The sequence below is a fragment of the Heterocephalus glaber genome, unplaced genomic scaffold (assembly GCF_053883595.1).
Source record: "Heterocephalus glaber isolate CG9 unplaced genomic scaffold, H.glaber_assembly_v1.0 deba00001817, whole genome shotgun sequence".
Classification (NCBI taxonomy): domain Eukaryota; kingdom Metazoa; phylum Chordata; class Mammalia; order Rodentia; family Bathyergidae; genus Heterocephalus; species Heterocephalus glaber.
The window spans coordinates 310,940-329,906 of NW_028258485.1; the positions used below are offsets into that span (position 1 = coordinate 310,940).

The following is an 18,967-nucleotide window of genomic DNA, read 5'->3' on the forward strand; positions in this document are numbered from 1 at the left end:
TCTTCAAAATAGTAAGGGACCATGAGAAATCAATCCAACAGCTGCTAGATGATGCAAAGAAGAATAACATAAGACTGATAGGAGTCCATGAAAAAACAGGAGAAAGCACAATTGACATAAAATTTGTTCACAGAAGTAATAGTGGAAAACTTCCCAGACAGAGGTAGAGAATTGGACATACAGATAAGTGAGGCATATAGAACTCTAATTAGCCATGATCAAAAAAAAGCTACATCTAGACATATAATAGTCAAGATCCCAGAAACCCAACAGAAGAACAAAATCCTACAGGCAGTTAGAGAAAAGCAACAAATCACCTACAAAGGAAAGCCCACCAGAATCACAGCAGACTTCTCAACACAAACCCTCAAATCAAGGAGAGCCTGGAGTGAAGTATTTCAAGCCCCAAAAGAAATTAACTTCCAACCTAGACTGTGGTATCCTGCAAAATTATCTTTCAAAATCGATGGGGAAATTAGATACTTCCACGACAAAGAACACCTGAGAAATTTCATCAACACCAAACCAGCACTACAAGCAATTCTAAACAATATCCTAGAAAAAAGTAATGAAGGTCACAACTCCATGAGGCCCAAGAGAGGGAAGCCACCAGGCAAGGTAAGAAACTAAACAGAAAGAGGGAAAAAATAAGAAATAAAAGAGCCAACGAAAGTAAAACATCATGACAAGGATATATCAATATCTATCAATTATAACCATCAATGTTAATGGCCTCAATTCACCAGTCAAAAGAAATAGACTGGCAGAATGGATTAAAAAAGAAAATGCAACAATATGCTGAATACAAGAAACATACCTAACTCAAAAAGAAATTCATAGACGGAAAGTAAAAGGATGGAAAACAGTTCTCCATGCCACAGGAACCCAGAAGAAAGCAGGGGTAGCAATCTTATTTGCAGACAAAGTAGATTTCAAACCAAAACTAATTAAGAGAGACAAAGATGGTCACTACATCCTTGTGAAGGGAACAATCCAAGAGGAAGAGATGACAATCCTAAATATATATGCACCAAATACGAATGCCCCCAACTATACAAAACAAATATTAATAGACATGAAAAACCAAATAAACACTAACACAATTATAGTGGGGGACCTCAGTACCCCACTATCACAAATAGACAGATCATCTAGACAAAAAGTTAACAAGGAAATTCTAGAACTGAACCAAACTATAGAACAAATGGACTTAATAGATGTTTACAGAGTGTTCCACCCCACAAAATCAGAATACATGTTCTTCTCAGCTGTACACGGGTCATTCTCCAAAATAGACCACATGCTAGCTCATAGGACATGTCTAAGTAAATGTAAAAGAATAGAAGTTACCCCCTGTATATTATCAGACCATAGTGCAATAAAATTGGAGATCAATAACATAAGAAACTGTAAAACCACAACAAACACATGGAAACTGAATAACACCCTCTTGAGCAACCAATGGGTCACAGAAGTAATTAAAGAAGAAATTAGACAGCTTCTACAAGTAAATGATAATGCCAGTACAACATACAGGAATCTATGGGACACGATGAAAGCAGTTCTATGTGGGAAATTCATAGCAGTGAATGGCCATATTAGGAAAACAGAGAGAACTCAGATAAATAACCTAATGCAGAACCTCAAGCTCCTAGAAAAAGAAAAGCATAACGAATCCAAAGCTCATACAAGAGAGGAAATTATAAAGATCAGGGCAGAAATCAATGCAATGGAGACTAAGAGAATGATACAAAAAAATCAATGAATCAAAGAGTTGGTTTTTTGAAAGAATAAATAAAATCAATAAACCTTTACACAATCTTATCAAAAAAAGCAAAGAAAGGGCACAAATACATGCAATTAAGAATGAAAAAGGTGAAGTCACAACAGATCCAACAGAAATCCAGAGGATCATCAATACCTACTTCGAGAACCTCTACTCCAATAAAATGGAAAACACAGAAGAAATGGGCAGATTCCTAGATATATACGAATTGCCAAAGTTAAATGAAGAAGATATAGAAATTCTAAACACTCCAATTACAATGAGTGAAATTGAAAATGTAATAAAATATTTACCAACAAAGAAAAGCCCAGGTCCTGATGGCTTCATTGCTGAATTTTGCAAGACATTTAAAGAAGAACTATCGCCATTACTCTTTAAACTCATCAAGGAAATTGAAAGGGAAGCAATACTTCCAAATTCATTCCTGGAAGCAAGTGTTACTTTGATTCCAAAACCAGGGAAAGACCCGACCCAGAAAGAACTACAGGCCAATCTCCCTAATGAACATAGATGCAAAAATCCTCAACAAGATACTGGCAAACAGAATACAGAGGGTCACCAAGAAGATCATACACCCTGACCAAGTTGGATTTATCCCAGGGATGCAAGGATGGTTCAACATTTGTAAATCAATAAATGTAATACACCATATTAACAGAGTCAAGGGCAAAAACCATATGATCATCTCAATAGATGCAGAAAAAGCATTCGACAAAATCCAGCACCCATTCATGATAAAAACCCTATAGAAAACTGGAATAGAAGGTCTCTATCTTAACCTGCTTAAGGCTATCTATGAAAAACCAACAGCCAACATCATACTAAATGGTCAAAAACTGAAAACTTTCTCACTAAAATCAGGAACAAGACAAGGATGCCCACTATCACCACTCCTGTTCAATATAGTTCTGGAAACATTAGCCACAGCAATTAGAAAAGAGAAAGAAATAAAACAAATAAAGATAGGAAAAGAAGAAGTTAAACTTTGCCAACGATATGATACTTTACATAGAAGACTCAAAAAACTCTGCCAGAAGACTTCTGGACTTAATTGACAGATTCAGTAGAGTAGCTGGATACAAGGTCAACACTCAAAAAACTATACCCTTCTTGTACACAAATAACAGACTCATTGAGAAGAAATTAGGGAAACAATTCCTTTTACAATAGCATCCAAAAAAATGAAATATCTAGGAATCAGTCTAACAAAGGAAGCAAAAGACCTCTACACTGAAAACTACAGCACTCTGAAAAAAGAGATCGAAGAGGATACAAGAAAATGGAAAGACATCCCTTGTTCCTGGGTAGGAAGAATCAATATAGTGAAAATGGCCATACTTCCAAAATTACTATATAGATTCAATGCAATGCCAATTGAAATTCCAACAATATACCTCACAGAACTAGAGAAAACAATCCAAAAATTCATTTGGAACCAGAAGAGATCTAGAATAGCTAAAGCAATTCTAAGCAACAGAGACCTGGCTGGGGGTATCACAATCCCCAACTTGAAACTATACTACAAAGCTATGGTGATAAAAGCAGCATGGTACTGGCAAAGGAACAGACCTGAGTATCAGTGGAATAGATTAGAAGATGCAGAAACAACTCCAGACATACTCAGCCACCTCATGTTTGACAAAGGAGACAACCACCATCATTGGAGGAAAGATAGCCTGTTCAATAAATGGTGTTGGAAAAACTGGATTTCAACCTGTCAAAGATTAAAACTAGCCCCATACCTATCACCATGCACTAAACTGAGATCAAAGTGGATTAAAGATATAAATATTAAGACAGAAACGCTAAACTTGCTGGAAGATAAGTTAGGTAGACCTCTTGAAGACATTGGCATAGGAAAAGACTTCATGAACAAAACCTCAGCAGCACAGGAACTAGCAGAAAGAATCAACAACTGGGATCTCATCTTATTAAAAAGCTTCTGCACTGCAAAAGAAACCACCAACAGAGCTAACAGACAACCTACAATATGGGAAAAAAAATTTAGCAGCTGTACCTCAGACAAAGGACTACTATCTAGAATATATAAAGAACTGAAAAAAATCAGACCCCCCCAAATTCAAAGACCCAATTCAGAAATAGCCATCTGAAATGAACAAACATTTCTCAAAGAAGTAAAAGCAGCAAACATATATATGAAAATATGTTCAACATCACTCGTCATTCAAGAGATACAGACGAAAACAACACTGAGATTCCACCTCACCCCAGAAAGGATGGCTGCTATTAAGAAATCAATAAATAACAAATGCTGGCAGGGGTGTGGGGAGAAAGGAACCCTTCTCCATTGTTGGTGGGAGTGCAGACTGGTGCAACCACTGTGGAAGTTAGTGTGGAGATACCTCAAAGAACTAGGACTAGAGGTCCCTTTTGACCCAGCTATTCCCCTGCTGGGTATCTTCCCCAAAGAATTAAAAGAATCATACCACAGTGATATATGTGCACCCATGTTTATAACACCACAGTTTGTAATAGCTAAAGCTTGGAAGCAGCCCAAGTGCCCATCAACTGGAAACTGGATAAAGAAAATGTGGTTTTTTTATAAAATGGAGTACTACTCAGCCATAAAGAACGAAAGACTAGAGTCATTTATAGCTAAATGGATGCATATCAAGGCCATACTCTTAACTGAAATAAATAGGACACACATGTGTAAATACCGAATAGTTTCTCTAGTGTGAGAAACTGATAGTGTAAACAAGGGTTAAAATGATTAAAATGAATAATTGATAATTTGAAATAGGAAAAAAAGGTCCAAAGACGAAGGAGTGAAGGGAGGAGAAGGGGAAAGGAAAAGAGGGAAAGGAAAAACTATGAGAACAGAAAAAGAAATGGAAATGAAATCTATGTAAATAGGGAAGGGCGGAGGGGGTGAGGGGCGCACAGGTATTGGGGAAAAAAATGAGAACCAAGATACATCATGTACAGGTACAAGCACCCAATGATAAATGTAAACGAACTGTATACCTAAAATGTACCAATAAAAGAACTAAAAAGAAAAAAAAGATTAGAGAAAGGTAGTTAACTTCCAGTTAATAAACCAAGCCAACAAAACTGAAACTATTTGCCTGCTTTCATATCTGTCACATTTCAAAATCATGATATATGAGGAACTATTTAGGTTTAGAAATGCATGCTGAGAATAACACTCTAAATGGCTAAGTAGGCTTTATGAATGTAATTATGATGATTCTTTTTCACAGAATGGAAAACTTCCTGTAAAGGGTGAGATAGCAAATATGTTCAGCTTTCAGGCCCATATAACTTGTCACAACCACTCAACTCTGCTGCTCCAGCACAAACGCCACCATCAGCCATATCTAAATCAACATTTAGTGTTGCTGTGTGCCAATAAAGTTTTATTTGCAAATTCAAGCAGTGGTTCAGTTTTCTCCTGTGGAGTATAATTTGCAAACACACACCTTAAAAATCAAATGAGATTGGATGATCTTACACATAAACACATTGGGCCAGACATATTTAACAGTCTAGTTGTTTCAAGAGTCAAATCTGCAGTCCCTTTGGGGGTCTGAAATTTTACCCAGTGAAAGCTCGGATTTGTGACACTGCACTGTTTTCACGTACTGTCCTCAGATGAGATGGACTGGGTTGGATAAGGTCTGTCTCAATGAATGACTGGCCTACCTAATGTAGGAAAAGTCCTCCAAGGTTTTCAAGCATTTAGCCTATTGCTACAGAATAATCAGACATTTCCTGCAAGATAAAAAAAGAAAATATACAGAGATGGAAAAGCATTCAAAGAGACAGCATGGGTTATTTTCCTATTTGATTTAGCACTAAGTCTTTAGCTCAGCCAGGGCTGTCAATTGCAGAGCAATTGGCTAAATAACCCTGAATATCTACAAGGAGCCCTATGAATTATTCAAGGCCTTTACACTCTCAACATTAAAAAACTGTTTCCAAAGACTTCCCTGACAGGAATGCTTAGGACAGAGGTGCTTCTGCCAACATCACAGAATAAAAGTCCTCCAATTATCAGTATTCTAGCCAGATGCAAAATGCTGAGAAAGAATCATCCGGAGCAAAAACAACTGAGATATGGAAGAGTAGGGGTGATCACTTGGGAAACTGAGAAGTACTTTCACTCCACTTATCTAAAATAAGTCTACAACACCATGACCCCTGGTGATGGAGCAAGTGGAGCCACCCGCACCAGGGACTGGGTGGCCATGGATGGATGCCAGAGGACAGCGGGTTGGCCCCAGCCCTTTTAACCAGAGCACTGGCCACATGTGGGATCATATCAGTGACCTCGTTTTCTGAGTCTCCCCTTGCCAGGGCTTTCCTGGCTTCCCCCAAGCACAGATCTTGGAGATTTAACATCTGCCTTGCTTAACCCCCAGGGGATTTGAAGGTCAAATTAACAATACATATCGAGGCAGTGAGTATGATGCCAATTCTGCAATTATCTCAAAACAAAATCCACATACAAACAGGATTACACTTGTACATGCTACAGAGGAAGACTGGACCACCATGTCTCCCTGGATCCCTTCAGAGATGCTCCATAGCATAATTTCATTCTGATGCCCTGGGGCACATTTCTGGTTTGCCTCCAAGACTTTGAACTGGGCATCCTTCACGGCCCTACTGAGCTCTTTCTACTGCATTCTCTATTGGCCCTCAAGAAACTTCAGATAGGGCCAGGGATTTAGCTCAGTGGTTCTGCTGCTTGTCTTCCATGCAAGCACAAGGACCTGAGTTTGATCCCTGGTACCAAAAAAAGAAATTCAGATTCTCATTTCCCCTCAGATCCACTATTTTTGGAACCAGGCAATCCACCTGTCTCCCAGCTTCCTGGCTACATTTTAGGATAAACTAAGCTACAGGAGATAGCTCAGAAGACAGCTCCTCCCCTCTTCCCCATTACCGGTGATTGTACACATTGATCCTTCAGGACACTCCATTCCCTTTATTCTCTAAGTGATAGGATGGGTGAAATAAGATGCCCCCCACACAGGTAAGAGTGGGCAAGCATTCTACCCAGGAAGAGGGAGTCCCAAAAGGAATCAGTGGCATGAAATTATTGAGAAACCCCACTTGCAGAAATGGGAGTTGCTTCTCCCTAAGGGCAGGAACATTTTCGCAATGCACAGAAAACTTCCCAGTGCAAGGTGGGCAGATGGTGACGTCTCACCTGCCAGATGTAGGGGATACAATTAAGGTGATGTTCTCTTACCTCACAGAAGCTTTGACACTGGTGCTTTCTCAGGTCCCCGGGTTCCTTGCAGGGCTCCAGGCACTGGAAGAGAGAAACATAAATAAATAAGGCATGGGCAAAAGCCAAAGCCAAGGAACAAAAAGAAATGTATTTCAACAGTGTTGAAAGAGGGAGCGTATGCAGCCTGGAAGGAAGTTATAGGAAAAGAAATGATATACACTATCAGGTAGAATATTTTGTGTAAAAACTATGCTATAAAAGTTTTTATACTTTTTCTTAAAGTCTAAGAAATACTTTTTAATGTTTGTTGCTTCAGATTAAATTTCTTCTAAAAAATGTAATATCAACTTGTTTTTAATTGCTTTCATTTTGTCTCCCAAAAATGTAATATCAAATTGCTTTTACTTTGTCTTGTAAAATGTAGTATCAACTTGCTTTTAAATTGGGCTACACTTTCAATACTCTATAAATATGAGAAAATGTATTAAATATACCCATATAATTAACTTACATCTTGACATCTATCTAGTTTAATTACTCTACTAAATAACTCCGAATTTGAATTCTCATAGGCGAGTTTCATAACAGAAAATAAAGCTTATTTAAACATATATCACTCAACCAAAACATGGACAACTAGCTGAAAGAGTAGACACTTTTCAGAAGAACTACGACAAATGCCCAATAAATACATGAAAAAATGTTCAACATCTCTGGTCATCAGAGAAATGCAAATTAAAGCAACACTGAGATTCCATCTAACTCCAGAAAGAATGGTTACCATCAAGAAATCAAATAATAATAAATGCTGGATAGGCTACAGGGAAAAAAAAACAACACTTCCACATTGTGAAAACATGAACTAGTACAACCAGTATGGAAATCAGTACAGAGAATCCTCAAAATACTAAAACCAGAAATACCATTCCATCCAGTTATTCCCCTACTAGATATCTTCTCAAAAGAATTAAAGACATTATATTACAGCAATACATGCAAACCCATGTTTATAACAGCACAATTCATAACCACTAAATCTTGGAAGTGGGCTGTATGTCCAGTAATACATGGCTAGATTAAGAAAATGTGGTATTTACACACAGTGGAGTACTACTCTGCTATAATGAAAGATAAACTTGAGTCATTTGTAAGAAATGGATGTACCGTGAGATCACAATGTTAAGTAAAATAAATCAGATGCCACAAGTGTAAATATTGCATGGATTCTCTTATATGAGAAACCCAAAATATAAATAAGGACAAGATAAAAAGATACTAGGAAGTAGGGAGACAGATCGTTTGCAAATGGGAATGGGATCAAGAGAGGGAGGGAGTGGGGGAGGGAAGAGGAGGGGATGAAAAATAAACTGAGATGTGTCATGCACATGGACCAATTCCCCACAAAGATGTGATCATTATATACTGCAAACATGGGCTAATAAAACAAATAAAAATAAAAATTGGAAGAAAGAAAATATTAAGCTCTACTTCCCCATAAAAATTGTGATAGTAAATAATACTGTTGCTAAATAATTTATGTGCATATATAATATAGTTTATTATTGTATATCATATATAGTTCATACAGCATATTGCATGGGATATATATATAGAGAGAGAGAGAGCCTCTGTGTATACAATAGACCTCATGATGAAAATTAAAATGTTACATTCATATGCAAGGAAATTTGTCTCTCCAGATTATATTTTATGCAAGTTTTAATTAGTAAAAAATAATAGCTTAGTAGAAGTCAAATGTCAGCCATCTAAATAAAAGCATATGATTCTCATACTTAACCTTATGATTATTTCACATATGATTTTGACTTTCATCTTTGATATATTTTCTAATTCAAATCAAAATTCTTGCTATGCTTCAGAAATATATAATGCAAAATTTAGTATATATCGCAGACCAGCATGATTGTTTTACTCTATGTTGAAGGAGCAGTGGCTTCCTTCCTCCCTGTGTTAAAAGCCTCAGTGATAGAGGTTTATTTTCAAATATCCAAGGCCAATCTCAACCAAAAGCATAAGGGAAATAAACTACTGGTCCCATAGCAGCCAGTCTCCCTTCACAGTGATGTACTACCGTGGGCTTTGCTACCAATGTGCACTCACTCATGGGCTTCACCCTCGGCCTTCATTGGCAGACTGTGAGGGGCAGGGCCCCGGGGCCTTTTCCAGCAAGCTCCACTTGGAATCCTGATTCTTTCTAAGCTTTCAAAGGAACTGTTATCAAATTTGAGTCCAAGACTCTATAATGTCTGCTTTTGTTTCACAGATGTCCCATTAAGAAGAAATCTCTCTTACGAGAATACTTCAGATTTTATATTGAGTAATGCTGCATGGGAACAATTCATTTTAAATTATTTTAATTTTTTTAAAGTAGAGCTCTTTGACAATACTTTCCTAAGACATATGAGTTTGTCTCTCCCAAGTATAATGAAATCCAAATGTTTGATTCTTTACCAACATAGCGACTCCAATAAAAGATTGCAATTTTATAACAGCAATGAAACACTATTTAAAATCATGCCTACTTTCCTGAGTTCCTTAAAGAGGAATTTTTGTTTCCTGAGACTATCTCAGAGCTCTCTCATTTTTCCCCCTGACATTGTATACTAGCCAAATGAATGGTAGTGGTCAATAATAAGTTTGCAAAAACTGGATTCTTTCTCAAGACAATTTCAGGTGAATGAATGGTACTCCATGAAATACCTTGAGCCTGGGCCCAGACTGCGGTCTTCTACCATCTAGCAGGACAGTGGCACATGACCCAAGGCTAGTTCCTGGGCATAGTCACAGCAACCTGCAAGTCATTTCACTCAGAGAACCACCAACAAGCATTTCTTCCATCCAAGAAACTACTAAAGGTGCCTAACAATGCTTCAAAATAGTTACCTACTTTTTTCTCTCTAGCACCATCAGAAATATAAATTGAGAAAATACACTACTAGAAGTATCAGGTGTGACTGGAATATATAGTGATTATGTACTTTCTTAAAAAATTATTACAGTAGGGCCGGGGATTTAGCTCAGTGTTTTCGCCGCCTGCTGCACAAGCACAAGGACCCGAGTTCGATCCCCAGTACCAAAAAAAAAAAAAAAAAAAAGAAATTATTACAGTAAAAAACATATTACCATAAAGCTAAAAGAAGAAAATGACACTCATTCGTACTTCATCCAGCTTCAGCTTGGTTTTCCAAGTAATAAGAAAACTTAAATGTCAAATGAGAGGAGCCTCAAATCTCTCATCAAGAGAGAAACAAATACGAAAGTAACAATGCCACCAGCTGATAACTACTCTGTAATGTGTTACATATCACATCACCACCATGAGTGCTATGATCATATATTGCCTAAAACTATACAAAACAGTAATAGAAGTTACCATTTTTAGCCAGTGTGTTAGGTTTTCAGGATGTAAAATGATGAGTTGTATGAAATAATTTCATCTGAGGATACTTCATGGAGCCCAGTGGAGAAAAACTTGAAATCTCAGGTGAAAAACAAATTGGTTTAGAGAAATAATCCTATGTGTCATCACTTGGAATGTAGCTAACAACAGTTTTCTTTTTCCCGTTACTTAGAAAGATATACTCTCAGTATCACTTGTTTCAGTGATAATCTTATACTAAGGCTACATCTCAAAACCTACAGAAATATAAAATACATCCATATGATATTCTACTAGGGTGAAAGTTACACAAGCATGGAAATTGGGTGCCATTACTGTGATATCTTTAATGGATAGCTGCAACTCAAGGAATCCTTTTGAATGAACTGATAAGTCTGTGTTTTTATAACCAGGACCTGGGGTTAGTTTCCAGGGGCCAATCAAATATTGTGTAAGAGTGACAGGGGCCAATGAAGGACAATCAAGAATGACAGTGAGAGTAGTGCACTAAGGGGGCTACTGAATGCCCAGGCAACAGCTGTTCTTCACTCCCCCTGCAGCCCCAAACTTTGCAGAGAAGCCAGCAACACCAATTCTGTGGAAAGCTTCCACCTGGTGCACGGACTGCGTAACACATAGAGGCCATTCTGTCTACTGTAATGTGTTTAAAATATAAGGTAGCAGATAAGCTATATAAACTCTTCTAAGAAAGTTGCTCTGAAGTGAGGGTGAATTTAGACTCTTCAGACATCTGGCAACATCTAGAGACAAGCTTAGTATAACTGGAGGGGAGGGAGCTAGGACAGGTTTCTAGTGGGTGGAAGCCACTGGCAACATACAGGACAGCCCCTTACTATAAAAAAAATTAGCTCCCCCACAATGTCAATGCTGCCAACTTTTGAACAAAAAGCAACAGAAATTCAGTGAGTTAGTGCTGGTAATACAGTGCACTTTGAGCAGGTTGGAGCAGTAAAGGATGCTCTGAACGGTGACCTCTAATCTTGGATTAATTCTATGTATTTGTCATATTCATGCTTCTAAAACATAGCATTGATGACCTAAATTCCCTAACAAAAACTTGTCAATGAATACCAAATTAAGTACAAAGTATGCAGTTTGACATTCAAAGGTCAAACAGAAATTCTGCCTGATCAAATTCTTCTAAGCTGGATGAATTGCCTTCAGGAAAACTGGTCTTGTTTCTGCTCCCCAAATATAAGATTCTTTCTGCATCCAATCTGTTACTGCATTTCTTCCTTAATGAATCCTTCTCCATTCAAATTAATAGCTCCATCAAAGCATCTTTCTTTTTTGAATGGGGAGGGGATAACTGGCATTGATTCCAAGGCCTCAGACATGATAGGCAAGTGCTCTACCACTGAGCTACATTCCCAGCCCTTTTCATATTTTATTTTGAGACAGAGTTTTCTAAACTGCTTAAATTAGGGTCAAACTTGTGATTCTCCTGTCCCAGCCATCTGTTATGGTTTGTATCTATATGTACCCCTAAAGCTCAATGCACTCATAGGTGAGATTAGTCCACTGATGGGTTTTATAGCTAAATGTGATGTTGGGAGGTGGTATCTGATTGGACGAAGTGGATCACTGAGGGCACGGCCTGGAAGGGTCTGTCTCCCTCCTTCCCCCTTGGATCTCCTTCTGTTTCCTGCCTACCATGCCACGGACTGTTTCTCCTCTGCCATCATCCTCTGTCATGTTGCTCTGCCTGGGAGCCAGCTGACTATGGACTAAAATCTCTACAAACTGTGAGCCAAAATAAACTTTTCTTCCTTAGAGCTGTAGGTGTTAGAAGGTGTGTCTCAGTGAGGACAAAGTAACTGAGACACTGCCCAGCTCAAAACATCTATTTCTGCTGTCCACACAGTTATGTGTGCAAAAATGACATGTGTATCAAGGAAGCTACAGAATGGGGGCTGGAGTCACTCTTATAATAAAGCCTTCTCATGGAACCAGTGGACTCCTATAGGACCTAAGCCACCCCTCAAAATAGCATCAACCCATTTGTAACCTAAACATCACCTCTTACATGTCCCACTATCTCCATACATACATTGGGGACCAAGCTTCCAGCACACGAAACGCTGGGGGACAAGATAACTGCCAAACCCAAGCAGCCTGATTTGTGAAGTTTATGGGTTCACACTGGTTTATGGACTCCTCTTCAGGATAGCCTTCCTTGTACTTGTTTTTTAACCTTTCACAAGGTACATGAACTAAGGGTACAGATGAGGGAGCAGATTTTAAGGAATAATCCACAAGCCACATGGAAGAAGGAACAGGATGGTTTGGTTTGAGCCCTAATTCAACCTTGTATCTCATCAATAATGAGAAAATCAAACATGCTATGGAAAAATCCAATGCCTCTGTTTGCAAATCCAACTACAGTAGCACAATATTCCATCTTAACTTCATAAAAACAAATTCAGGACAGGAAAGCATGCTGCAACTTTTACAGATTACGGGGCTCTTTTAGAACTATTTGTTCAATGGAAGCTTACCACCACCAGCCTATGGAAAAACAAGGAAACAGCGCAGCTGGGAGAGCTTCAGGACACAAACTAAGTGGGTCTGAGAAAGCTGGAAAAAATGAAATTGGAACTCCAGTTTCAGAGTGGTAGATGAAATGTTATTTCTGTTATAACCCATGGCCTGTTTATGCCAATTGCTACAGGGGCTTAATGAGATAATGTGTGTAAGAGATTTGTAAATGGAAAAGTACTTTGCAAATCTATGAGATTACTAAATTATGATGATCCCAGAAAAGATTCAGTTCCAAAATGCCTTAGGAGCTACAATTCTAAGGTGTTTATGCACTTATGACCAATAAGGCTGAGTATTTCATATCACAGAGAAAGATGTCTAACTTGTATGAGCCATAGTTCTGGCAAAGAAGGAAGCTGTTGATACCATATGGATGAACAATCATTTGGCCACTTTAGCCCCAATTCCATACATGAAGCCAAACACTCATTAAAGTTGCATTTAACCAAACACTTTCATCAAGTACAGCAAGGGACATTTCATTGCCAAAACAGCAATCCCAATACATTCTGAAGTGAATGAAGGCTCACAGAAAATTTAAATTTTCATACATAGCTGAGATGCTAAATAAATAGAAGCCACACAAAAGCAAAGCAGCCAGTATTCCATAGACTTCAATCCCTCAAGTACACATCTGCTAAATCAAGAAGTATGGATTAAATGTGTAAATAGCAAATAGTTTCTCTGGTGTGAGAAACTGAAAGTGTAAACAAGGACCAAAATGTGTAATAGATAATGCAAAATAGGAAGAAAAGGTCCAAAGGGGAAGGGGAAGTAGAGATGAGGGCGGGGGAAAGGAAAGAAGGGAAGGAAAAAATATGAGAAAAGAAGGAAAAAATGGAAACAAAAGTTTTTGTAAATAGGGAGGGGTGGAAAATGCAGACAAGGGAAGGGGAATGGGGAAAAAACTAGAACCAAGATATATCATGTACAGGTACAAATTCCCAGTGATGAATGTGGTCATAATGTATACCTAAAATGTACCAATAAACTTAATAGAAAAAAAAATGTCCTATGTGTAAAGTACTCATCTCATCACCAAGATAGGAGGAAATGTGGCCAAAATGCCCTGCCTCCAGCAGTATGTAATCTCTTAGCAGAGAAATGCATGAGGAAAAGGCATTCACAGAGGGAGAAATTGAAAATGCTCATGGGGGGAATGAAAAATGCATATTTCATCAACATAGTCAAGACAAATATTATCTCTACCTGTAATTTCCAATCCCAAAAGTGCACATATGTGCATGCCTATATGCACACACACCCTTTTATATGACAGCTTGATTATAGGCATGTGTGTCTTTGGCCAACTATCAAAGAAACCACTTAGGTTTCTCCAACATTGATGCCCAGGTATTGATGCCCATTGGCAGCTTTTCCAAGAGAAACTGCCCGTCTTGTATACCCAGAGCCCTAGTCATTCATTAGGTCAAGATTCTGCCTAATGCCATGACATTTACCATCAGAACATTTCTTGGGCTTAACAGCCATTGTCTCCGGAATGAAAATCGCATTTTAATCTGCACAGCATGCTCCTGACATCCCTAAGCCCCAACGTTAAAACCTCCTCGGTGACAGGCTACAAGTTGAATGGAGATTAGGGTTTCCTTCACTTGACGCTGAGTTGAAAAGCTTAGGCAAGTCTGCCTCTGAGCTTTGTTCTGTACGTCTATTTTCTTCTAACTTTCTCTTGGTGACACACAATTCCTATGACATCACTGAACTGCTGGTTTTGGAGAATCACATCCATCATATTCCCAAGCCGGGTGGCCTGGCATTCTTTTTCTCTGTGCTAATACCATGATTAGAGGTGATGTGTGTCGCAGAAGCAATCTGATTTTGCTCTCTGTCTCAACGCTAAAGCACACAGAGCAGTGTCAGAGGCTGTCTGATTTATCATGTTTGCTTGTGGGCTATTCAAATCATTTCCATTCGTGATATATAAGAATGCTTTGGATAGATGGACACTGTCCCCTTATTTCAGAGAAATGCAATCTGTCTGAGAGCCGGGTGATTAGAGTAGGTTCTAAGAACCTAACATGAAGCTTGTCCCTATTATTATCAGACAACTCGGCAAGTGTGTCGGAGCTAATCCCTTCCACTGACAGCTTAATATCTGTCTGTGTGGTTTGCCTGTCTCACATGTCAGGCTCAAGGAAGGCATGGGGTGTTCTTGAAAGGACCAGGGAGGACTTTCATGTTTCCAGTCTTCCTTGCTAGATCAAATCACCCCAGCTTTGTCATCAGAAAAGCTCCTCTAAGACATCAGCGCACCCCTTGTCAAACCTATTCAACCTGGTATTCTGCGGTAGGTCTGCTCAAAAGCAAAGGGTTTGACATAATATTCATAACTTTCCAGAGATCAAAACAGAGACACCATGGTGGAGAACATATATTAGTTATGGATGGGAAAATCTATTTACAAGAAAAGCCATTCAGTCTTTGGCTGGAAATTTGCACAATCTCACATGGATATTTAACTTTTGTCTGTCTTTCCTTTACCCCCAGAAGAGTCACGTTAAGGTTCTTATAGCTGAAGAAGTTCCATTAAAATAATTTAACAATCAAAGCCTTTTTTGATCCTGAGCAGAATGTGGAGCAAACACAAACTGAGGAAGTTTGCAGAAGAATGCAGGTTTGTTTAATTATTGTCTGTCAGGAGATTTTGCACAGGGGCTACAACTGCCTTCTTAGCACCCTGAGCAAATTAGACTTCGTGTATTCAGCTTGTTTCCCTTCATTACGCTAACCTGAGATGCACAATTACGAACTTGTTCAAAGATGTCTCTTGTTGTTTGTTGTTGTTTTGCATTTCACAACTCAGTTAATTGAGTCCTGTTTAATGACTCTATGCTTCACCTCTTGACTCCTTTGCCTGGTCATCCACTAGTTGCTCCACTGAACCAAAAATTGCAAACAAAGAAAAACACATGCATGGGCACACACATGCACACACACACACACACACACACACACACACACACACAAAACCTAAAAAGGAAGCTCACATCATCTATAATAAAGCAAAGTTATCCAATATAATGTAAAAGTTGAAATGTCCTTTCTATTTATTCCCCGATAGCCATTAGTCACATAAAGATATTAAGTTCTCAAACTGTGACCAGTGCAACTGAACAGTGAAATATTTCCCTTCATTTAATGTTGATTTAAATTTGGAGAGCCCTATTGGAGCTACTGACTACCATACTGCAGAAGACAGATGGAAAGTTTTGAAAGAAAATCCAAAGGTGTGCGTTCAATATTCATTGTAGTTTCCTTCTAGGTGCACAGGGAAGAAAAACATTTCCCTGAAGAAATTTGTCACTAAGATTCTGCATTCAACTTGATTACAATGGAGCAGCTGAAGGCAGCAAGAAAGCAGAAAGTATTTTCCAGCCTGTCCCCTGCAGCTCCTCAGTGTCAGCAGGGGCTTCCTGAGAGGAAGCTTCTTCAGTCTGACACAGGTTGTCCAGAGAAGGCTCAGAGCAGGAAGGAAGATGTGCTCTGCACTATCCTAGCGCACTGCTGGACAGCCCATTCCACCAAGTCCATCCACCATTTCAGGAGCACCTAAGTCCCCGTATTCAATTACCTCCAGCTTCCATGCCTAGCATAGTCTGCTTTCTTCTTTACTGCACTACACTGATGTGTCTGATGATCTCAGTGACCAGAGAGCCCATGGAAACCTGAAACAGTCTGCTTGGACCTTAACGTGTGATGGAGATGTGGACTGAACCATTACAGTACCTTGGGACCAATCTGTGGAACGAGGACTGAGTCCACGTGGGGCAGCCAAACTCCCACCCCGAGTCTCTCAGATGAAGGGACATGTTCAGGTAGAAAACAAAACAGTGAGTGGGATGGACCAGGCAAAAACAGGTGGGATGGAAGATCATGTTCGACATAAGTGTGACCTTTTTAAGCTTGAAATGAAGCTGTCGATTTCTGCCATGTGAATCCACTCCAAGAAGTTTCTGCCTTTCTCTGAGGTGAAAGGTGGCAGTGGTCTGTGGTACACAAGCTACTCTGTCACCCTTAGCCACTGAGCAAAGAGAAGCTTGGGACTCAGCAGACTCTGAATGTGCTTCAGAAGCGCAGCAGGGAGGATGTAGACGTGAACAACAGAGCCAAGAAAATGGCTCTGTCACAGAAGAAATTTCTGTTCCCTTTATTGGAGTCAAATGATCTTGTTTCTGCTACCCTCAAACTCAGATGGCTTTTGGAGAATTAATAATTTCATTTTCTCAGAAAGATCGCATGCAACAGTGGGCTTCATCAAACGGTAAAATTTCCCAAAGGAAATGTATTGCATTTGAAAATAACTTACATAGGGGCACTATAAGAGACATCTGTGATATTGATGACAAATACAATAGAGTGAATGACTACTTTCTTTTATTTCAAGGAAGCTTAGGAAGAATTTTGCCCACACGTGAAATTAGTTTTGGAAATTTTGCTCATTTGTTTGCTTTGCTTGCTATGTAGCCCAGACTGGCCTGGAATTCATTATGTAGCCCAGGCCGGCCTTGAACTCACTCTGTAGCCTAGGCTGGCTTCAAACTTACAGCCATCCTTTAGCCCCAGCCTCCTGAGAGCTGAGATTACAGCCATGTGCCGCCACCCCTGGCTGTTTTTGGAAATTTTAGATGAGGTGTACCAACTCACAAATGGGAGTAGGCCACTTGCTATTACTGAATCCCACTACAATGAGTTGCGTAACTGAACAAGGACAGATAAAAGGGCAGTTCTTTCACGAGTTTCAGTTTTCTGCCAATTCATTTATTTAGTGTTACATGCATCAATTCATGAGACTGACACAAAACACTCTGAATCCTTTCAAAAATTGAACAATCAAGACACTGCTGAGAATATAGCTCACTTCAGAGAGAAGAAAACCAATCCACTGTGCTCCTAATGACATTTAGAGCACTTTTGTAATTTGAGGAAGGCTTTCTGTTTACTTCTTCAATACAATAGGGAAGTCTGTGTATTTATAGAACACATTAGAAACTCGTGCTCGATTCATAAATATTTAATAGGAATGACATGGGCTGAAAAGCAGAGAGAAGGCAAGGGTGAAGTAGGATCTCGAAAGAGCACCTTCCCCCAGGAAACAGAGCCTCCCTAGAACTAGAACATGGAGGCTCAGAAGCGGCAAGGCCTTCCGAGGCAGTGGGGAGCGTGTATTTCTGTGGGGTTTGCCGAGATGCAGTTTCTGCTGCTGTTACTAAGCAACGCCCGTGACAGTGAGGCTCGGGGATGCCTGGACTCCCAGCACCCTCTCGGGCACATTCCTCCCCAGAAGACTAAGTGGGCAGGCAACAGCAAAAGGCTCCAACGCCCCTGTGCACCGCTCTGGGAGCCGATGACCACCAACAATGAGCGAAGGGGAAAGGCCCTCTTTGTCCCTGCGGGGGCTTGGGGTTTCCGCTCTGGCTTCCCAGCAGCCTCCCAGCCTCACCATCTCCCCGCCCCGCGCGCCCCCGCAGTGAGAGGCCCCGGGCTTTTCACAGCAATTTCACGGCGGGATGAAGAGCAGGGCCTGTTTCACGGGGGACCTAAAAGCCCTCCTTTGTGAGCCGGGGAGGTCAGGTTAAGCGCTGCAGCGGGACAGCGGGCATCTGTTTGTCTTCACACCACCATCTCCTAACAGGCAGGAGGGAGAGGAACAGGAGCCCCAGGCTCGGTCCCCGACAAACAAACTCCCTTCTGCCACTTGACGGAGTATCAGGCGAATGGAAATCCAATCCGCTGCCTACCAGGCTGATGGCCCTACCAAATCAATTCGCTGAAGTCGTGAGAGAGGAGCCTTCCTTTCACACAAGCTCCCTTCCCACTTGTTGCCCTACAGAGGAAACAAAACAAAACAAAAAAGTCTTGTGCTCACACTTTTCACAAGCGAAAGAACCTACAGGACGCTTTTAAATGCTATCGCTCCATTTCTCCCAATGAAATCATAGTTCTGAAATGAACTCGTCTTAATACAGGGAATTAGGAGACTTAGTATTCAAAGGCA

At 39.8% G+C, this 18,967-nt stretch overlaps 1 protein-coding gene across 1 annotated transcript in view; it reads right to left on the reverse strand.

Annotated features, from left to right (window-relative positions):
• Anos1 (anosmin 1) overlaps positions 1 to 18,967 on the reverse strand; it is a 135,782-nt gene that overhangs the window by 66,891 nt on the left and 49,924 nt on the right. Inside the window, exon 3 of the mRNA XM_087203961.1 lies at positions 7,008 to 7,070. Coding sequence (XP_087060087.1) covers positions 7,008 to 7,070 — 63 coding nt within the window. The remainder of the gene's footprint in view (positions 1 to 7,007; positions 7,071 to 18,967) is intronic.